Source organism: Somniosus microcephalus, unplaced genomic scaffold (genome assembly GCF_052327205.1).
Source record: "Somniosus microcephalus isolate GS21.2 unplaced genomic scaffold, FLI_Smic_1.0 unresolved_chr1, whole genome shotgun sequence".
Lineage (NCBI taxonomy): Eukaryota > Metazoa > Chordata > Chondrichthyes > Squaliformes > Somniosidae > Somniosus > Somniosus microcephalus.
This window is the reverse complement of record NW_028225179.1, coordinates 10,912,647-10,935,095: the sequence shown is the minus strand read 5'-3', so window position 1 is coordinate 10,935,095 and position 22,449 is coordinate 10,912,647. Positions and strand designations below refer to the sequence as shown.

The following is a 22,449-nucleotide window of genomic DNA, read 5'->3' as shown; positions in this document are numbered from 1 at the left end:
ATTATGAGGAGCATAAATAGGGTAGATAGAAAGGAACTTTTCCCCTTAGTAGAGGGACCAATAACCAGGAGGATAGATTCAAGGTAAGGGACAGGAGGTTTAGAGGGGATTTGAGGAAAAATCTTTTCAGCCAGAGGGTGGTTGGAATCTGGAACTCACTGCCTGAAAGGGTGGTAGAGGCAGGAACCCTCACAACATTCAAGAAGCATTTAGATGAGCACTTGAAACGCCAAGCATACAAGGCTACGGACCAAGTGCTGGAAAATGGGATTAGAATAGACAGGACTTGATGGCCAGCGCGGACACGATGAGCTGAAGTGCCACTTTCTGTGCTTATAGCTCTATGACTCTATGACCACCACCTCCAAGTCAAACATCATCCTGACTTGGAAGTATATCGCCATTCCTTCATCGTCGCTGGGTCAAACTCCTGGAACTCCCTCCCTAACAGCACTGTGGGAGTACCTTCACTGCACAGACTGCAGCGGTTCAAGGCGGCGGCTCACCACCACCTTCTCGAGGGCAATTAGGGATGGGCAATAAATGCTGGCCTTGCCAGCGACGCCCACATCCCATGAACGCATAAAAAAGTCATCCCATAACACGCGTACAAGGGCTCAGTAATGTTTAATTCATCAGAAAAAGACAAAGTACAACAACATACTGGTCAGATTAACAGAATCTCATCATATTTATGAGGCCACAAACTTAAAATAGTCACTAATAAATCCAGGAGGGAATTCAGGAGAAACTTTTTTACCCAGAGAATGGTGAGAATGGGGAACTCGCTACCACAAGGAGCAGTTGAGGTAAACAGCACAGATGCATTTATGGGGAAGGCATATGAGGGAGAAAGGAATGGGAGGGTGTGTTGATTGGGTTAATTGAAGTAGGGTGGGTGTGGAGCATAAACACTGCCATGGACCAGTTGGGCCAAATGGCCTGTTTCTGTGCTGTACATTCTAAGTAACACCATGAACAGTCAATCAAAGGGAATCATCAGCACAACAGTCTTAAAGATTAAACAGCAATCCAAGAATTTATAAAACATTCATCCATTCCACGTTCATGTCACCCCAACTGTCTACAGTGCCCTGTGCTACAGAACAACGTGAGCTCGCTGGTGTCTCTTCAGCTCCCCGGAGCTTTTAAAGCTCTTACCACAGTCAGAGCATTTAAATGGTCTCTCATCAGTGTGAACCCGCTGGTGTGCCAACAGGTGGGATGACTGAGTGAGTCCCTTCCCACACACAGAGCAGGTGAATGGCCTCTCCCCGGTGTGAACTCGCTGGTGTCCGTTCAGATTCCCGGAGCTTTTAAAGCTCTTCTCACAGTCAGAACATTTAAATGGTCTCTCATCAGTGTGAACTCGCTGGTGTTGCTTCAGATCCCTGAAGCTTTTAAAGCTCTTCTCACAGTCAGAACATTTAAATGGTCTCTCATCGGTGTGAACTCGCTGGTGTCCCTTCAGATCCCCAGAGGTTTTAAAGCTCTTCCCACAGTTGAAACATTTAAATGGCCTCTCATCAGTGTGATATCGCTGGTGCCTCAACAGGTGGGATGACTGAGTGAATCCCTTCCCACACACAGAGCAGGTGAACGGTCTCTCCCCAGTGTGAACTCGCTGGTGTGTCAGTAGGTGGGATGACTGAGTGAGTCCCTTCCCACAGACAGAACAGGTGAACGGCCTCTCCCCGGTGTGATATTGCTGGTGTCTCACCAGGCTTGATGGCTGAGTGAATCCCTTCCCACACACACAGCAGGTGAACGGTCTCTTTCCTAATGTCTCCAGCTGGTGACCCTTCAGCTCCTGGGACCTTCTAATGCTTTTCCCACAGTCGGAATGTTTTACCAGCCTCTTCCCAGTGTGAACTCGCTGGTGTGCCAGCAGATTCGAGGACTGAGTGAATCTCTTCCCACACACTGAGCAGGTGAACAGAATCTCTCCTGCTCTCTCCAGCTGGTGTTTCTTCAGATCCTGGGATGTTTTAAATCTCTTCCCACAGTCAGAACATTTAATCAGTCTCTCATCACTATGAACAAGCTGGTGTCTCAGGAGGGTGGCAGAATGAGAGAATCGCTTCAAAGACACGGAGCAGGTCAACGGTCTCTGATCGGTGTGGACAAGCTGGTGTCTCAGCAGCACGGAGGGTGCAATTAATCCCTGCCCACACACGGAGTGGGTTAAAGGTCCGTCCCTTGTGTGAACTTGCTTGTCTATCATCGGAGTGGATGACTGAGTGAATCCCTTCCCACACACGGGGCCCAGATTTCCCCCAGTGTGTGGCCACTGGTGTCGCTTCAGGTACTTGTAGATTTTGAAGCTCTTTCAGAACATTTAAAATGTCTCTCATCAGTGTGAACTCACGGGTGTACAGGCAGATTGGAAGAGTGATTGAATCAGGTCCTGATGAATCGCGGAACTCTGTCAGATCTTGAGGTGATGTTTGGTTTGAGCTTCTTGTCTGTAAATGCTCCACTTCTGAAGCCCTGTAAAAGGAATGTGGAAAGGGTAAGGGGGGAGCAGGATTTTTTTTGGCTAATTTTGCCTCAAAGAACAAACAGGGCAGAGCTGGTCCCACTGGTGTCCAGCCGTGCCCACAATAACCAGCGGGCCAGAAACAGCCCAATCCACCTCACTGACTTGGCCCTGAAGTCAAATCAAAGTCTCATCAAATGACATCCTTTGTGACTGTGACAAAGGTAAACTATCTCTCCTCATCCTTCCTGACTTGTCTGCAACCTTTGACATGGTTGACCACTCCATCCTTCTCCCAACGCCTCTCCGCCGTCGTCCAGCTGGGTGGGACTGCACTCGCCTGGTTCCATTCTTATCTATCTAATCATAGCCACAGAATCACCTGCAATGGCTTCTCTTCCCGCTCCCGCATCGTTACCTCTGGTGTCCCCCAAGGATCTATCCTTGGGCCCCTCCTATTTCTCATCTAAATGCTGCCCCTTGGCGACATCATCTGAAAACACGACATCAGTTTCCACATGTACGCTGACGACACCCAGGTCGACCTCACCATCACTTCTCTTGACCTCTCCACGGTCTCTAATCCGGTTCTGGGTGAGCAGAAATTTTCTCCAGTTAAATAATGGGAAGACTGAAGCAATCGTTTTCGGTCCCTGCCACAAACTCTGTTCCCTAGCCACTGGCTCCATCCCTCTCCCTAACATCTGTCTGAGGCGGAACCACACTATTTGCAACCTTGGTGTCATATTTGACGCAGAAATGAGCTTCCGAACACATAGCCGCAGCATAACAAAGACCGCCTATTTCCACCTCCGTAACATGGCCCGTCTCCGCCCTTGCCTCAGCTCATCCGCTGCTGAAACCCTCACCCGGGCCTTTGTTACCTCTAGACTCGACTATTCCAATGCACTCCTGGCTGGCCTCCCACATTCCACCCTACGTAAACTTGAGGTGATCCAAAACTACCCGTGTCGTAACTCAACGCCAAGTCCCGTTCACCCATCACCCCTGTGCTCGCTGACCTACATTGGCTCCCGGTTAAGCAAGGCTTTGATTTCAAAATTCTCATCCTTGTTTTCAAATCCCTCCATGGACTCGCCCCTCCCTATCTTAGTTATTCCCTTCAGCCTCACAACCACCCGCCGCCCGCGATAGAATCACAGAAAAATTACGGCACAGAAGGAGGCCATTCGGCCCATCTTGTCCGTGCCGGCCGATTAAGTGCTATCCACACTAATCCCACTTTCCAGCACTTGGTCCGTAGCCTTGTAGGTTACGGCACTTCAAGTGCATATCCAAGTACTTTTTAAAATATGATGAGAGTTTCTGCCTCTACCACCCTGTCAGGCAGTGAGTTCCAGACCCCCACCACCCACTGGGTGAAAACATTTCTCCTCAACTCCCCTCTAAACTTCCAACCAATTACTTTAAATCTATGCCCCTGGTTGTGGACCCCTCTGCCAAGGGAAGTAGGTCCTTCCTTTCTCAGCCCCTCAGAATTGTATGCACCTCAATCAGGTCTCACCTCAGCCTCCTCGGTTCCAAAGAAAACAACCTCCTTCCCCCCGAGATATCTGTGCTCCTCCAATTCTGCCCTCTTGAGCATCCCTGATTATAATCGCTGCACCATCGGTGGCCGTGTCTTCTGTTGCCTCGGCCCTAAGCTCTGGAATTCCCTCCCTGAACCTCTCCACCTCTCTTTCATAGAAAATAGGAGCAGGAGTCGGCCATTCGGCCCCTCGAGCCTGCTCCGCCATTCAGTGAGATCATGGCTGATCAAAACCCACCTCTGTGACCAAGCTTTTGGCCATCTGCCCTAATTTCTCCTTTTGTGGCTCGGGGTCACATTCTTCAAAGTCTTACAATACTCCTGTGCAGCACCTTGGGACGTTTTCCTACGTTAGAGGCGCTATAGAAATACAAGTTGTTGTTGTTCTCATTGTTGGAGGTGAGCTCTGAACAGGCCCCGCCCCCTCCCCCTACTCCGCATGCACCGCTCCAAGGTGAGCGCGGGCTCTGAACAGGCCCCGCCCCCTCCCCCTACTCCGCATGCGCCGCTCCAAGGTGAGCGTGGGCTCTGAACAGGCCCCGCCCCCTCCCCCTACTCCGCATGCGCCGCTCCAAGGTGAGCGCGGTCTCTGAACAGGCCCCGCCCCCTCCCCCTACTCCGCATGCGCCACTCCAAAGTGAGCGTGGGCTCTGAACAGGCCCTGCCCCCTCCACCTACTCCGCATGTGCCGCTCCAAGGTGAGCGCCGGCTCTGAACAGGCCCCGCCCCCTCCCCCTACTCCGCCGGGCCCTGCTCCCGAGGATGAGCTGCTACCGCACCTGCGCAGGGCCTCGCATTCTGTGTTGGCCCGGGCAACCGCGAGAGTCCGGATCACTGCCGGAAAGTGAGTTTTATCAGGGTTTTTCTATATATAGCGGAGAGAAGTGTGAGTGCGGAGATAAATCAAAAGAAAATACAAACCGCACCGTCCCAGCGCCCTCCCGGCACCGAGCAGAGCGGATTGAGCGGCCGCAGCCCCGTGTCTTCTGCAGGGAGCCGGACTGGGGCACGTCATCAACTGACGGGAACTCTGACAATAGGGAGAGAGCGGGCGGAGCTGGGAGGACTGAGGTGGTGGCGGGTCCTCCAACCAATCGGGGTGCCCGAGGGGCGGGACTTCTGCCGCCTGCTTCTCCCACTGCTGAGACAAGTGGAATGCAGCAGAGGGCGCTCTTCTGAGTTTGGGGCTCAGGCCTGTTAGTGGAGCAGTGCAGAGGGAACTTTACTCTGCACTGGGCTTTACTCCCTCAGCACTGCACTGGAGGGGCAGCACAGAGTTTTAGACTCCAGTCTCTGGAGTGGGACTTCAAGCCACAACCTTCTGACTCAGAGGAGGGCGACCGCCTGAGTCACGGCTGACACTCTGTATCTAACCCATGCTGTACCTGCACTGGGAGTGATTGATGGGACACTGTAGAGGGAGCTTTACTCTGTATCTAATCCGTGCTGTACCTGCCCTGGCAGTGTGTAGAGGGAGCTTTACTCTGTATCTAACCCATGCTGTACCTGCCCTGGGAGTGATTGATGGGGCAGTGTAGAGGGAGCTTCACTCTGTATCTAAGCCGTGCTGTACCTGCCCTGGGGGTGTTTGATGGGACAGTGTAGAGGGAGCTTTACTCTGTATCTAACCCGTGCTGTACCTGCCCTGGGAGTGTTTGATGGGGCAGTGTAGAGGGAGCTTCACTCTGTATCTAAGCTGTGCTGTACCTACCCTGGGAGTGTTTGATGGGACAGTGTAGAGGGAGCTTTACTCTGTATCTAACCCGTGCTGTACCTGCCCTGGGAGTGTTTGATGGGACAGTGTAGAGGGAGCTTTACTCTGTTTCTAACCCGTGCTGTACCTGCCCCGGGAGTGTTTGATGGGACAGTGTAGAGGGAGCTTTACTCTGTATCTAACCCGTGCTCTACCTGCCCTGGGAGTGTTTGATGGGGCAGTGTACAGGAAGCTTTACTCTGTATCTAACCCGTGCTGTACCTGCCCTGGGAGTGTTTGATGGGACAGTGTAGAGGGAGCTTTACTCTGTGTCTAACCCGTGCTGTACCTGCCCTGGGAGTGTTTGATGGGACAGTGTAGACGGAGCTTTACTCTGATTCTAACCCGTGCTGTCCCTGCCCTGGGAGTGTTTGATGGGACAGTGTAGAGGGAGCTTTACTCTGTATCTAACCCGTGCTCTTTATGCCCTGGGAGTGTTTGATGGGACATTGTAAAGGGAGCTTTACTCTGTATCTAACCCATGCTGTACCTGCCCTGGGAGTGTTTGATGGGACAGTGTAGAGGAAGCTTTACTCTGTATCTAAACTGTGCTGTACCTGCCCTGGGAGTGTTTGATGGGACAGCGTAGAGGGAGCTTTACTCTGTATCTAACCCGTGCCGTACCTTCCCTGGGGGTGTTTGATGGGGACAATGTAGAGGGAGCTTTACTCTGTATCTAACCCGTGCTGTTCCTGCCCTGGGAGTTTTTGATGGGACAATATAGAGGGAGCTTTACTCTGTATCTAACCCATGCTGTACCTGCCCTGGGAGTGTTTAATGGGACAGTGCAGAGGGAGCTTTACTCTGTATCTAACCCGTGCTGTACCTGCCCTGGGAGTGTTTGATGGGGCAGTGTAGAGGGAGCTTTACTCTGTATCTAACCCGTGCTGTACCTGCCCTAACGAGCAAATTTGGCAAGGGTAAATAAAATCAGAGACTGGTGTGGGAGAAATGGGTTTTGCTTCTTGGGACACTGGCACCAGTACTGGGACAGGAGAGAGCTGTTCCGTTGGGACGGACTTCACTTGGCCAGTGCTGGGACTAGAATCCTGGTGAATTGAATAACGAGGGTCGTAGAGAAGGCTTTAAACTAATTAGTGGGGGGGAGGTTTCAAGAGAGTGAAAAATAAAAATGTCAGCCGAGAAGGCAATAGAGCAAGGTAGCAGTGGGGGAATTGAAAACCAGAGCGTGTCAGGAAGGGACAGAATATATAAAGATAAAGGTAAAGTAGTAAAGGGGGTAAAAGCAGGAATAAATTGTCGCAAAACATATTTAAAAGTTCTTTATCTGAATGCACGCAGCATTTGTAACAAAATAGATGAGTTGACAGTACAAATAACTACACATGGGTATGATCTGGTGGCCATTACGGAGACATGGCTGCAGGGTGACCATGACTAGGAACTAAACATCCAGGGGTATTTGACTATTAGGAAGGACAGACAGGAAGGAAAAGGAGGTGGGGTGGCTGTGTTAATAAAGGATGGAATCACTGCAATAGTGAGAAATGATATGGGGTCAAAGGATCAGGATATTGAAACGGGTTGGGTGGAAATAAGGAGTAATAAGGGGAAAAAGTCACTAGTGGGCATAGTCTATAGGCCTCCTAACAGTTGCAACTCTATTGGTCGGAGTATAAATCAGGAAATAGTTGGGGCTTGTAATAAGGGAACAGCTATAATCATGGGAGATTTTAACTTTCATATTGACTGGACAAATCAAATTGGGCAGGGCAGCCTTGAGGAAGAGTTCATAGAGTGCATTAGGGACGGGTTCCTTGAGCAGTATGTTACTGAACCAACCAGGGGGCAGGCAATCTTAGATCTGGTCCTGTGTAATGAGACAGGATTTTAAAAAAATGTCCTAGTAAAGGATCCCCTTGGAATGAGTGACCATAACATGGTTGAATTCCAAATTCAGTTGGAGGGTGAGCGATGTGAATCTCAAACCAGCGTACTAAGCTTAAATAAAGGAGACTATGAAGGTATGAGAGCAGAGTTGACTAAAGTGGACTGGGAAAATAGATTAAGGTGTAAGACGGTACATGAGCAGTGGTGTACATTCAAGGAGATATTTCACAACTTTCAAGAAAAATATATTCCACTGAGGAAAAAGGGGCGTAAAAGAAAAGACAGCCATTCGTGGCTAAGTAAAGTAATAAAGGATAGTATCCGACTGAAAACAAGGGCATATAAAGTAGCCAAATCTAGTGGGAGGATAGAATATTGGGAAGCATTTAAAAGCCAGCAAAGAATAACTAAAAGATTAATTAAGAAAGGGAAGATAGATTATGAAAGTAAACTAGCAAAAAATATAAAAACAGATAGCAAGAGTTTCTACAGTTATATAAAAAGAAAAAGGGTGGCTAAAGTGAATGTTGGTCCCTTAGAGGACGAGACCGGGAAATTAGTAGTGGGGAACATGGAGATGGCAAAAACACTGAACAAATATTTTGTGTCAGTCTTTACAGTAGAGGACACTAAAAATATCCCAACACTGGACAAACAGGGGGCTATAAGGGGGGAGGAGCTAAACACAATTAAAATCACTAAGGAGATGGTACTCGGTAAGATAATGGGACTTAAGGCGGATAAATCCCCTGGACCTGATGGCTTACATCCTAGGGTCTTGAGAGAGGTAGCGGTGGGGATTGCGGATGCATTAGTGGTAATTTTCCAAAACTCCCTGGATTCAGGCAAGGTCCCAGCAGATTGGAAAACTGCTAATATAACGCCCTTATTTAAAAAGGGAGGTAGACAAAAGGCTGGAAACTATAGACCAGTTAGCCTAACATCTGTGGTTGGTAAAATGTTGGAGTCCATTATTAAGGAAGCAGTAACAGGACATTTGGATAAGCATAATTTAATCGGACAGAGTCGGCATGGTTTTATGAAGGGGAAGTCATGTTTGACAAATTTGCTCGAATTCTTTGAGGATGTAACAAACAGGGTGGATAAAGGGGAACCAGTGGATGTGGTGTATTTGGACTTCCAAAAGGCATTTGACAAGGTGCCACACAAAAGATTACTGCACAAGATAAAAAATCACGGGATTGGGGGTAATATACTGGCATGGGTGGAAGATTGGCTATCTAACAGAAAACAGAGAGTTGGGATAAATGGTTCATTCTCGGGTTGGCAATCAGTAACTAGTGGTTTTCCGCAGGGGTCAGTGCTGGGACCCCAACTCTTTACAATCTATATTAACGATTTGGAGGAGGGGACCGAGTGCAACATATCCAAGTTTGCCGACGATACAAAGATGGGAGGGAAAGCAGTGAGTGAGGAGGACATAAAAAACCTGCAAAAGGACATAGACAGGCTAAGTGAGTGGGCAGAAATTTGGCAGATGGAATATAATGTTGGAAAGTGTGAGGTTATGCACTTTGGCAGAAAAAATCAAAGAGCAAGTTATTATCTAAATGGAGAGAAACTGCAAAGTGCTACAGTACAAAGGGATCTGGGGGTCCTGGTGCATGAAACACAGAAGGTTAGTATGCAGGTACAGCAGGTGATCAGGAAGGCCAATGGAATCTTGGCTTTTATTGCAAGGGGGATGGAGTATAAAAGCAGGGAAGTCTTGCTTCAGTTATACAGGGTACTGGTGAGGCCACACCTGGAATATTGCGTACAGTTTTGGTTTCCATATTTAAGAAAAGATATACTTGCTCTCGAGGCAGTTCAGAGAAGGTTCACTCGGTTGATTCCGGAGATGAGGGGGTTGACTTATGAGGAAAGGTTGAGTAGGTTGGACCTCTACTCATTGGAATTCAGAAGAATGAGAGGCGATCTTATCGAAACATATAAGATTATCAGGGGGCTTGATCAGGTGGATGCGGGGAGAATGTTTCCACTGATGGGTGAGACTAGAACTAGGGGGCATAATCTTAGAATAAGGGGCTGCTGTTTCAAAACTGAGATGAGGAGAAACTTCTAGACTCAGAGGGTGGTAAATCTATGGAATTTGCTACCTCAGATAGCTGTGGAAGTTGTGACATTAAATGAATTTAAAACGGAGATAGACAGTTTCCTAACTGATAAGGGAATTAGGGGTTACGGGGAGCGGGCAGGGAAGTGGACGTGAGTCTAGGTTCGGATCAGCCATGATCCTATTGAATGGCGGAGCAGGCCCGAGATGCCATATGGCCTACTCCTGCTCCTACTTCTTATGTTCTTATGTTCTTTTTCTCTTCACATATCTATAAAAGCTTTTACAGTCAGTTTTTATGTTCCCTGCAAGCTTACTCTCATATTCTATTTTCCCCTTCTTAATTAATCCCTTTGTCCTCCTTTGTTGAATCCTAAACTGCTCCCAATCCTCAGGTTTACTGCTTTTTCTGGCCAATTTATATGTCCTCTCCTTGGATCTTATGCTATCCCTAATTTCCCTTTTTAGCCACGGTTGAGTCACCTTTTTTGTTTTATTTTTATGCCAAACTGGGATGAACAAATTCTGTAGTTTATCCATGCGGTCTTTGAAAGTTTGCCATTGCCTATCCACCGTCAACCCTTTGAGTGACATTCCCCAATCAATCCTACCCAACTCGCTCCTCAGACCATCGTAATTTCCTTTATTTAAATTTAGGACCCTAGTCTCTCACTCAACAACTTCATTCTCGATCTTAATGAAGAATTCGATCATATTATGATCGCTCCGACCCAAGGGGCCTCATACAACAAGATTGCTAATTAATCCTTTCTCGTTACATAATACCCAGTCTAAGATGGCCTGATCTCTGGTTGGTTCCTCGACATATTGGTCCAGGAAACCATCCCGTAAGCACTCCAGGAATTCCTCCTCCACAGTAGAGGACATGAGAGGGCGGGAGGGAGTCCCTTTAAATGTGCAGGGGGTGGCTGTCCCTTTAAATGTGCAGGGGGTGGGTGTCCCTTTAAATATGGAGGGGTGGGTGTCCCTTTAAATGTGGAGGGGGTTTGTATCCCTTTAAATGGGGAGTGGGTGGGTGTCCCTTTAAATGTGGAGAGGCGGGGCCGCGCATGCTCATTCGGCCCCATCAAAAACCAGGCTGCCAGTGCGCCTGCGCGGGTCCTCCGGCGAGCACACGGAAAGCCAGGCCCGGGAGGAAGCAGAATCAGCGGCCGGGTAAACTGTTGGGGAATCGATTTAAATCGAGGTGAGGGGGGAGCGGAGAGCGAGATTATAAAGTAAAATACGAGAAAAACCAAACCTGAGAGTCGGGCGGGCGGGACCTCCGCGAACGCCGAACGCAGCGGTTGAGTCGCGCGGGGTGGCAGTGTGACCCGGAGCAGTGTGATTCTGACTGACGGGAGTGCGGACCAATAGGAAGAGGGCTGAGCTGGGAGGACTGAACTAGGCGGCCTTGTCCTCCAACCAATGGCGGCGCGGCAAGGGGGCGGGACCTTCCTCCCCTGCGCTGAGGCTGGGGCCCGATTGTGACGTCTTCAGAGGAAGAGGCCCAATCAGGTGGATGAAGGCTCGACCCGGCCTGTGACTGACGGGAACTCTGGCCAATAGGATGGGGGCGGGCCCGGGTCCTCCAACCAATGGTGGCGCGGCAAGAGGGCGGGGCCTCCTCTCCAGCTCAGGTGCGCTGGGGCCGATTGTGACGCGCTGTCCCCAGGTGAGAGCAGCTCAGGCAGCACAGAGCTGGGGCTGGAATCTGGGACAGGGGCCACAGTCAGCACAGAGCTGGGGCTGGAATCTGGGAGAGGGGCCACAGTCAGCACAGAGCTAGGGCTGGTATCTGGGAGAGGGGCTGCAGGCAGTGGGCCTGGCAAAGGGCCAGAGTGACAGCAGCTTCACGAAAAAAAATATATATATAATAAATTTTTAAAAAGCTTATTTAAAGACAAATTCCCTGCAGTTTCAGAGACAGCCTTTGTCACTGCAATAATTTATTAAATGTTTAAAAATTAATTCAGAAGCATCAAAAAGGAAGAGAGTAGCATAATTAAAGAAAGACTTGCATTTATATAGCGCCGTTCACGACCACCAGACATCTCAAAGCGCTTTACAGTCAATGAAGTACTTTTTGAAGTGGAGTCACTGTTGTAATGTGGGAAATGCGGCAGCGCACAGCAAGCTGCCACAAACAGCAATGTGATAATCACCAGATAATGGCCTAGAAATTCAGTCTGGACACTTTTGGGGCGCTAAAGTCGGGCGCTCGCTAAAGTTAGCGGCCGCCGGAAAGTGTAGGCCACATCGCCGAAATTCAGTAGAGTTGGCCCTAAGTTTGGCCGAGCGCTGAAACTAGCGTTGAAATGCTGTGTTCCGGCGCTAAGCCGGCGATGCGGCCTAATAATGCCGAAGCCGGGCGCAGCGCAGGTGCGGTCATGTTTTGATTGACAGCAGACACCCTGACGCCGGCCAGCTCTTAAAGGGGGAAGGGTCAACTTTGACTGCTGCCACGCCCTGCATACTGGAGCCCTGCAGCTAGGCCTCAGCACTACTGGTGTGGCAAAATAGCACCTGGAGCAATGGAGAGGGCCCGTGAGTGAGTGCAGCGCTTCTCAGAGCATGCTCTGAGTGTGCTCATTCATGGTGTGGAGAAGAGAAGAGAGATCCTGTGCCCGGACAGTGGCAGGAAGGCTCCCAGGAGCCAGTACAGGAGAGCCTGGGGCAAAATCGCCCGCAGGGTGTCATCCACCTGTGATGTCCCCAGGAGTGCGGACCAATGCCGCAAGAAGTTCAATGACCTCACTCGGTTGGTCAGGGTGAGTACCCTTTCCAGTGTCCCCCTCATCCTTGCATGTGCACCTCACATTATGGGCAAAGGGACCTCAAAGGCCTAATGGCCAGCCCTCCACCCGCATCAATGGCACTTGCATGTTCATCAATAGCACTTTCTGCACTTAGCACACTGGCCAAGCTATTCGACCATGGGAGGCAGTGCACCCAGCAACAGGGCACCACACTGGCCAAGCTATTCCACCATGGGAGGCAGTGCACCCAGCAACAGGGCACCACACTGGCCAAGCTATTCCACCATGGGAGGCAGTGCACCCAGCAACAGGGCACCACACTGGCCAAGCTATTCCACCATGGGAGGCAGTGCACCCAGCAACAGGGCACCACACTGGCCAAGCTATTCCACCATGGGAGGCAGTGCACCCAGCAACAGGGCACCACACTGGCCAAGCTATTCCACCATGGGAGGCAGTGCACACAGCGACAGGGCACCACACTGTACTTAGAGGCCGTCCTTTCTCTTGCAGGCCAAGCTGGCAAGCAATGTAAGGAGCCAGGCTGTCACTGGTGGAGGCCATCCCGAGTACCAGGCGCTCACTGATCTGGAGGAGAGCGTGGCATGACTCCTGCGTGGCCGGGTGACTGGCCCTGTCGCGATCGGCGAGGCGGACCCTGTACTGGTACCCACTGGTAAGGACATGACCGGTTGCACCTCTCTCGTTGCCCTCACGCTTCAGACCTACATCCTTTCCCACTGACCAACAAATGCGCATAATGCACCACTCAGGCCTCCCTCACTGACGGCCTGTCCTCACTCTAAAGCTACTCTTGTGCCTTCCTGCTTTCAGCTGCTGAGGAGGAGGTGGTCCCTGAAGCGCAGAGAGCCAGGCCCTTGGAGGAGGAGGACGTCGAGGACCAGGAGGAAGGCGGCACATCGGGGGAACCCTCCTCCGCGCCAGGGGATGGCAATGGAGGGGAGACATCTGGCCTGCAGGAGAGCCAGGGGGAGGTGTTGGAGGGGAGGGCTGAACCTGGCCCAAGTGGGGTCGACGCATGCGGGAAGGGTCGGCCAGCTCAGCGGCCTTCTCCCCGGAGGGAGAGTCCGCCCTCCAGTCCGGACACGGTCCTCGCCCAGGAGGTGCGCGTCCTCGATGAGATGTCGGCGGCGTCTGAGCGGCGCCACCAAGAGTTCATGGGGGTGGTCGAACAGATGCCTCACGCCATTGAGTCCCTGGCTCAGAGTGTGGTGGCTTTCGGGGAATCACAGGCCAGGGGGTTCGAACAACTCACGGCAGCGCACGACGGGGGTGTCCAGCAACTGGCCGCAGCGCACGACAGGGGTGTGCAGCAACTCGCGGCAGCGCAGGACGCGGGTGTGCAGCAACTGGCGGCAGCGCAGGACGCGACTCGCGAGATGAGTGGTGCCGTCCACACACTGGCAGAGCTGATGCGGGCACATACCAGGGCAGTTCGGGCACTCACTTCTGTCACACTCGCTGTGGCACGGAGGCATCGCCATGGCACCCATCACCCTGCTGCAGCACAGCGGTCTGGCCTCCCCCACATTGCTGCGCTTGCTGCACTGCCAGCCCGGCCGAGTGCCAGTGTCTCTGGCGAGCAGCGTGCACCTGCCATCAGCCAGCTTGCCCCCAATGGTGCTGCCGACACTGCCACTCCCCCAGTCAAGGTGCGACGAGCTGCTGCTAAGACTGATGCTGCCCAGCCACAGCTGCAGCAGTCAGCAGCCGGCCCCTCCCGGGCCAGGCCTCGTCTAGGCCGACCCCCAAGGGCGTCTGCCGACACGCTTTGTGGCCCTCATGAGCCTTCCCCCAGCCTCGCCACACCCACAGGGCCCAGGTTGAGGTGGAGCAGCAGGTCGGCCAGGGGCCGGAGAAGCCTGTCTAAGGACTCGCCCTCTTGGAACACCCATTAGAGTGTGGTGACAGCGGTTTCTTTTATATTGGGGGACTTGTGTTGTGGGGGGCATTATTTTGTTAAGGCCGAGGATCAAGGCATTTTTTGTTTTCATGGGGGTGTCTCTGTTGTGGAGGGGGGGCTTATTTTTGTAAGGCCGCTGTTGAAGGCCTCTTGGATGGGCAAGTTTTGTTAGTCCTCCCCAGGTTTTGGGAGTGACAGATGTTTTTGACTGTTTTTTGGGGGTCTTGTCTGTTTTTCTGTTTCATGTGGGAAGGGCCCTGAGTTTGTGAAATAAAGCTTTTGATTTATTCAGCATGTCCAGGTGTCATGTTTGAAGTGGTTGTCGCATTAACCGGCTGAGGGCTTGCGGAGCGGCTGCCTCAGGTGCGTTCATTGCCAGAGGCCATTCCCTGACAGGGGGCCTAGAAGTGTCGATCAATAAGCCCCCGGCGGACGGCCCTTGGCCCTTGTCGCTCCCTCCTGGGCTGGTCCTCCTCCTCCTCCTCCTCCTCCTGCTCGTCCTCCTGAGGTGGTGGTGCAATGCCAGGTGGCAGTGCCTGAGTCCTGCGGATAGCCAGGTTGTGCAGCATGCAGCACACGACGGCGAACTGGGAGACTCTATCCGGCGAATACTGAAGAGATCCTCTGGAATGATCCAGGCAGCGGAACCGTTGCTTGAGGATGCCTATCGTTTGCTCGATGATGTTCCTTGTGGCTTGATGGCTTTCGTTGTATGCCTCCTCCGCTGGGGTCCTGGGCGCGCGGAGCGGGGTCATGAGCCATGTACACAAAGGGTAGCCCTTGTCCCCGATAAGCCATCCCCTTGGTGGAGGCTGTGCCTCGAACATGTCAGCCACAGTAGTCTGGTGCAGGATAAATGCATCGTGGCTGCTTCCTGGGAAGCGGGCATTAACAGCTAGGATGCGCTGCCTGTGGTCACACACCAGCTGTACATTTAGGGAATGGTAGCCCTTCCAGTTGCGGTAATCCTCGGCATTGTGGATAGGTGCCCGCATAGCCACATGCGTACAGTCAATGGCGCCCTGCACCATGGGGAAGCCCGCGATCCTGCCAAATCCAACTGCACGCTGCTCCTGCCTCTGTCGGGTCATGGGGAAGGAGATGAATTGTGTCTCCTCGCGTAAAGTGCATCAATGACCTGCCGGATGCAGCGATGCGCGGCGAACTGGGAGATGTTCACTATGTCCGCAGCAGCGGCTTGGAAGGAGCCGCTTGCATAAAAGTTCAGAGCCACCGTGACCTTCACTTCCACCGACAGAGACGTCCTGCACATCAGCTGTGGACGCAGATCTGTGTGAAGCAGCTGGCAGATCTTTGCAACCACCTCCCTTCTGAAGCGCAGCCTCTTCACACAATGCGCCGCAGTCATGGTGAGATAGGACACCTGCTGCCGGTATTGCCTGAGTGGGTAAGGCCTACGTTGCCGATGCCTGATGGCCCATCTGCGTCTAGGCATGGCTGGCCCTCTCTCACAGCGTCTGCGAGCCCTTCGCACATAATGCTGCATCTGAGGGTTGGCCCCCCATACAGCCCCCATAATAAAGTGGAGAACAGATAAATCACAATGAATCAAATGTCAAAGCACTGGCCAGAAGCCAAAAATACCTCTCCTATGTTGTCCCAAATCTGTAACCTCTGTCCCTTGGTCTCTGTCCAGAAATCCAAAGCAGTAAAGTAATTGCAGCAAAATGGCTGGGCTTTATAGGTCAGTGTAAGTGCCCTTTAATTTGCGCTCCCCGAGGCCCACAGGGCCTCTTTTGCGTTCCACCTCACAGTTCTTAGCAGCGCCACGCCCACATTGGGCGGGCGCCACTGAATTTCCAGTTTGGGGCGCACAAACAGCATTGCGTGATGATATGACATCATAAGCTGCGCGCGCACCTGAACGGGCGCAAACACTTTGCGCCGGCGCTAAATGTCAACTGAATTTGGGCGTCGGCGCAGATCGGTCTGCGTTCAGGCGCTAAGTGTCTAGCGCCGGAAATATAGCCCTTTTATGGCGTTAGCGGCTGGCGCAACCCACTGAATTTCTAGGCCCTGGTCTCCAAAGGAGGCAAAACAGGACTAATGCTGCCGAGCTCAGCTCTTTTTGATCAGAAAATATCAACTGTTTCGCCTCACCAGGAAATGCACAAAAGAGGCAGCAGTGCTGATTGGCTGCCCAGGGAAGTCCTATTTAGATTAAAGTCCTTCACCCAGAGGGTGCTAAGAATGTGGAACTTGCTGCCACAGGGAGTAGTTGAGGTGAAGAGCATGGATGTATTTAAGGGGAAGCTGGATAAACACATGGGAGAAAGGAATAGAAGGAGATGCTGATAGGGTGAGATGAAGAGAGATGGGAGGAGGCTCGTGTGGAGCATAAACACCACATGGACCAGTTGGGCCAAATGGCCTGTTTCTGTACTGTACAATCTGTGTAATTCTATGTAATAAGAGAAGAGAGAATGTTCCATAGAAACTAGAATTATCTGTTCCAAATTTTAATCCTGAACTTACAGTGCTCTCTTTTGTAAACTGCTTTTACAGGGAATATCGGCCTTTGAATGTGGAAGGAGAAATGTTTGCCTGTTCTGTCTGTGGGAAAAGATTTCGAAGATTGGTGTGACTGGAAAAGCACCGAGACACACACACCCGAGTGAGAGTGTTCCAGTGCACTGACTGTGGAAAGAGCTTTAAACAGTTACTCAGTCTGAAAAAACATCGCACCGTTCACAGTGGGGAGAAACCGTACATGTGTGTGTGTGTGGATGAGGCTTCAACTGATTCAGCTCCATGTCCCAGCTGGAAACTCATCAACGCAGCGAGTTCACACCGGGGAGAGGCCGTTCACCTGCTCTGAGTGTGGGAAGGGATTCACTAATTCATCCAACCTGCTGATAAACCAGCACATTCACACTGGGGCGAGACCATTCACCTGCTCCGTGTGTGAGAAGGGATTCACTAATTCATCCAACCTGCTGATACACCAGCACATTCACACTGGGGAGAGCCATTCACCTGCTCCATGTGTGAGAAGGGATTCACTAATTCCTCTGACCTTCTGAGACACCAGCGCTTTACACTGGGGAAAGGCCATTCACCTGCTCCGTGTGTGAGAAGGGATTCACTAATTCCTCTGACCTTCTGAGACACCAGCACATTCACACTGGGGAGAGGCCCTTCACCTGCTCCGTGTGTGAGAAGGGATTCACTAATTCCTCTGACCTTCTCAGACACCAGCGCATTCACACTGGGCAGAGGCCATTCACCTGCTCCGTGTGTGGGAAGGGATTCAATCAGTCATCCAACCAGCTGACACACCTGCGAGCTCACGCTGGGGTGAGGCCGTTCACCTGCTCCATGTGTGGGAAGGGATTCACTCAATCGTCCAACCTGCTGACACACCAGCGAGTTCACACTGGGGAGAGGACTTTCACCAGCTCAGTGTGTGAGAAGGGCTTCAATCAGTCATCCACCCTGCTGACACACCAGCGCGTTCACACCGGGGAGAGCCCGTTCACCTGCTCAGTGTGTGAGAAGGGATTCAATCATTCATCCAACCTGCTGGCACACCAGCGAGTTCACACCGGGGAGAAGCCGTTCACCTGCTCAGTGTGTGAGAAGGGATTCAATCAGTCATCCAACCTGCTGAGACACCAGCAAGTTCACAAGTGACTGCAGAGGTTCGATTCTGCTGTTATTGCTGCTGTTAGTCACATCCAGGACTGAACCATGTTGATTCTGACAGTTGGGGTTTGTTTCTGCTGATGTTAATAACCCCTATAACTGGGCTGGATTTTAATATTCTGGATATATAGCTGATTGAGTTGTCGGGGCAACAGTGTCCCTTTAAGTACTGCTGTCTGATCTTTCCCCTTAATTTCTGATGTGTGTCCCTGAAATATTTTACAATAAAATTATGAACTTTTACTTCAATCGTATATTAATCTTTGCTATAAAATCTACAATTCATTGTCTGAAAGATTCCATTGATTATCATCTCCAATTAGAAAGTGCTGATTAATCCTCACTGACAACTCTTACTGACTTGCACATTACACACAGTGGCACCTCCATTATCCACCAGAAAGAAGGGGAATGGGAATTGGTGGAGAATCGAGAGTCCCCAAATGTTGCCCCTCCCATCTGGTACAGCAATCCCCTCGGCACGGGAATGGAGACAAGTCCAGTTATAGTGATGGGATGAGTTAAAGGTATTTACTCAGATGGGCGGAAGGTGGGAAGTGGTGTTCCACGGGGATTAGTGCTGGGACCACTGTTGTTCACCATTTACATGAATGATTTGGACTTGGGAATCAGAAGTACAATTTCAAAATTTGCTGATGACACTAAATTGGGGGGTGTAGTTAATACTGAGGAAGACTGCGATAGCATCCTTGTAGAATTATTCAGTTGTGTTCAGTAAATAGCACCATCTGTTAATTCGCTTTGACTGATCACATCGCTATATAGTTATGTGAAAAACAGAAATCATTAAAATCTCCCAATTTCAGAATTGTTAGATTCAAACTCAACTTCTTCCAAGTACAATCTAACATTTCAAAAATTGTAATGGATGTAGGCGAGATATCAGGACTGTTGTCTAACACAATCCAAACACAGTGACACACAGACAGATGGGCAGGTGTAGCTTCACAGCGAATCCTTTCAAGCCTCACTAAAAAGTGGCAGACTGGCAATCCATTGTTCACTAATGGAGTTGTGATCTTTGTAAATTAAGAAATGGAAATGTGTCAAAGAGTTGATTAACAGAGTGGGGCATCATCTTCCTTTGATTTCTATTTCTGACACCAGGCAACAGAAAAAGGTCATTACAACACGACATAAACAGACTCTTCAGGTGTGAGACATCAGACTTCAGAACAACACGTCTGCCAGCTCTGGCCACAAACCTCAGTGCAGACAACCTTTCAGCAGCTGCAGCCCTGATTAAATAACTAGTAGTTTAACATGTCTAGTAGAGCTTTTGTAGCAAAATAGAAGAAATGTATTTGTGACACACACACAATTAATCATTAAATCACAATGTGATTTTGAGGATCGATTATCGCCTCTTGATAACTTCCGTGTCCACCAGTCGAGGAAGGTATCAATTGAACTGGTGAACACCGCCTGCTCCCTCTCCAGGGCCACCCGGGCAGGGACAAGACCATGGGAGAGAGGCAGGCAGCCAGAGTGAACCCCCCATGGGCCCCACCCATCCAGGCCCTACAAATTGCTGTTTTCACCAGGCCCAAGAGTAGGTCCAACAGAAGATCCTCCGACTTACCCACCCCCCTCCGCACCGGGCGGCCAAAGATTAGGAGCGTGGGGCTAAAGTGTAACCAAGAGTTGAGGAGCAGCCCCTTCAGGTAACTATACAGGGGCTGCAACCTCTCACACTGAATATATACACGGCCCGGGGACTCCTCTAGGCCGCAGAAAACACATCTGAGCTTGGAGTCCATAAAGGATCTTAAACTGTTGCACATGACAGCTCCCTGCAACAGTCTCCACCCCAGATCCCCAATGGTGCTGGGAAGGACTCCCACATAGAGAGCCCTCCATTGGGGACCCTCGCCTCCATCAGACAGCAAGATGACCCGCCAGTCTGATTGAAATTCGGCAATAAACAAAATTAATCAATAAATGACACAGAAACCCGAGTCCCCAGATCCTCAGCCCTGGTGTGAAGTACGCTGGCCACCAATTTTCCGTTACTAACTCGCACCTTAGGCCCCGCCCAGCCTGGTTTAATTACTAAATGTTTTCTAACTCGGGTTCAGGCCTGTCATTCTGAGGGAAACAAGGCCTCATTTATTGGTGTGTCCCACCCGAGCGGCTGTTAATAGCTTTAATAAACTGGCAGCAAGGTTTTTTTTAAAGGTGGAAAGGTGAAAAATGCAACTAGCGATGCCTCAAAACTCACGGACAGAGAAATCCACTTCATCAGCGCCCCTGCCACAGGACTCAATATCCACCCCTTCCACCACTGGTGCACTGTGTCTGCAGTATGTACGGTCTACAAGGTGACCATGGTCAGGCCGTGTGGAGTCAAGGGCCAGGCAACAGAATGGATGGAAAGATCGCTACAAACTTCCCTTAACTCCAACCCTCTGATTTCTGTTTTGTAGCCAGCTTTCCATCCATTCTGCTGCCTGGCCCTTCCCTCCACATGGCCTGCCCTTGGTCATCTTGTCGATTTTACATACTGTTATGGATAGCAAGCTGGTCACAAAACAGAAAACAGAGAGTGGGGTTTAAGAGTAGCTACTCAGACTGGCAAAAGGTGGGAAGTGGTGTTCCACAGGGATCGGCGCTGGTATCACTAATGTTCACCATTTACATAAACGATTTGGACTCGTGAATCAGAAGAACAATTTCAAAGTTTGTCGATAACACCAAATTGGGAGGTAGAGTTAATACTGAAGAAGACAAAATGCAAGAAGACATTAATAAATTTCAGAATGGGCATGTAATTGGCAAATGAATTTCACTGTAGATCAGTGTGAGCTGGTGTGTTAATGAATTTCACTATTGATCAGTGTGAGGTGGTGTTTTAATGAATTTCACTATAGATCAGTGTGAGGTGGTGTGTTAATGAATTTCACTGTAGATCAGTGTGAGGTGGTGTGTTAATGAATTTCACTGTAGATCAGTGTGAGGGGTGTGTTAATGAATTTCACTGTAGATCAGTGTGAGGTGGTGTGTTAATGAAGTTCACTGTAGATCAGTGCGAGGTGCTGTGTTAATGAATTACACTGTAGATCAGTGTGAGGGGGTGTGTTAATGAATTTCACTGTAGATCAGTGTGAGGTGGTGTGTTAATGAATGTCACTATAGATCAGTGTGAGGTGGTGTGTTAATGAATTTCACAATAGATCAGTGAGTTGGTGTGTTAATGAATTTCACTGTAGATCAGTGTGAGGTGGTGTGTTAATTAATTCCACTGTAGATCAGTGTGAGGTGGTGTGTTAATGAATGTCACTATAGATCAGTGTGAGGTGGTGTGTTAATGAATTTCACTTGATCAGTGTGAGGTGGTGTGTTAATGAATTTCACTATAGGTCAGTGTGAGGTGGTGGGTTAATGAATTTCACTATAGATCAGTGTGAGGTGGTGTGTTAATGAATTTCACTATAGATCAGTGTGAGGCGGTGGGTTAATGAATTTCACTGTAGATCAGTGTGAGGCGGTGTGTTTTGGTGGGAAGAATGAGGAGGGCACTCACTACTTGGACAAGGGGGTGAAATAGGGTTGCTTTGTGCCTCCTGTGATATTCAGCGGGAGGTTAGCGGCAAAGGTAGTCGGTAGCTCCCCGCGGCACTGCACCGCCGGCAATGACGTCATCGCCACGCGCAGCACCCCGGCTGCAACCTTGGGTTGCGACCCCTGACCTATCGCCAGACGATATGACCGACAGGGTCAGGGGTAATTTCTGCAGCCGCGGCGACGCCACTTAAAGGGCAGGTGGCTGGCGGCAACTTTTTATTTTGGCCGACTGCCAGCACCTGCCCCCTTCCCCTTTCTTCTTCGGGGTGTCGGACGCGATCGCACAGCCCGGCGCTCCTCTTGATCCGACACCCCACTCCCCGGTGGTCCAGCAGAGCCTCGGTGTGCGCAGTGCTAGGCCCCTCCCCTTTAATCAGGAAGGGAGGTCTGCTATGACACGGTGCTTTGTGCCGACGGGCGTGGCGCTGTTACATGAAGAGCCGTGAAATTCACTGGTAGCACCTCAAGATGGAGGGGAGTGCTTCCAGTAGCACCCTGCCTCCTGCTTGGGGTGCTACAGTTGAATATAATGCACAGGGTGCTAACTTTTTTGGGGTGCTAAAATTAGTCCTGGTCACGTTAGCGACCCAAAGGGGGCACCACCAAATTTCCCCCCAAGAGTCTAAATGGACTGGAGGAGCAGAGATCCAGGGACACAGATACACAAATCACTAAAAGTAGCGACACACGTTAATAAGGCCATTAAAAAAAAAGCACTGGGGTACATTCCTAACGGAGCCTTCTGTTCCGTGCCTAGGAGCTCTGAACCATGGCAGAGAGCGGCTAGGACACGTTTCTCACACACC

General features: G+C 50.6%; 2 protein-coding genes across 2 annotated transcripts; one reads left to right on the top strand and one right to left on the bottom strand.

The window, feature by feature from the left end:
- Positions 1-633: 633 nt before the first annotated feature.
- LOC147093427 (uncharacterized) lies at positions 634-11,044 on the bottom strand. The gene is made up of 2 exons (XM_085973900.1): positions 10,971-11,044; positions 634-2,490 (listed from the first exon to the last, which is right to left on the bottom strand). The coding sequence occupies exon 2, from the start codon at positions 2,222-2,224 to the stop codon at positions 1,100-1,102; it is 1,125 nt and encodes a 374-aa protein (XP_085830026.1). The 5' UTR covers positions 2,225-2,490; positions 10,971-11,044; the 3' UTR covers positions 634-1,099.
- Positions 10,827-18,301, top strand: LOC147093426 (uncharacterized). The gene is made up of 2 exons (XM_085973901.1): positions 10,827-10,916; positions 16,919-18,301. Exon 2 carries the CDS (start codon positions 17,732-17,734, stop codon positions 18,044-18,046), a length of 315 nt encoding a protein of 104 aa, XP_085830027.1. The 5' UTR covers positions 10,827-10,916; positions 16,919-17,731; the 3' UTR covers positions 18,047-18,301.
- The last annotated feature ends 4,148 nt before the right edge of the window (positions 18,302-22,449 follow it).

Coding starts and splice junctions, on each gene's coding strand:
- LOC147093427 (XM_085973900.1), bottom strand. CDS start 2,224: ATGATAGACAAGCAAGTTCACACAAGGGACGGACCTTTAACCCACTCC.
- LOC147093426 (XM_085973901.1), top strand. CDS start 17,732: ATGTGTGGGAAGGGATTCACTCAATCGTCCAACCTGCTGACACACCAG.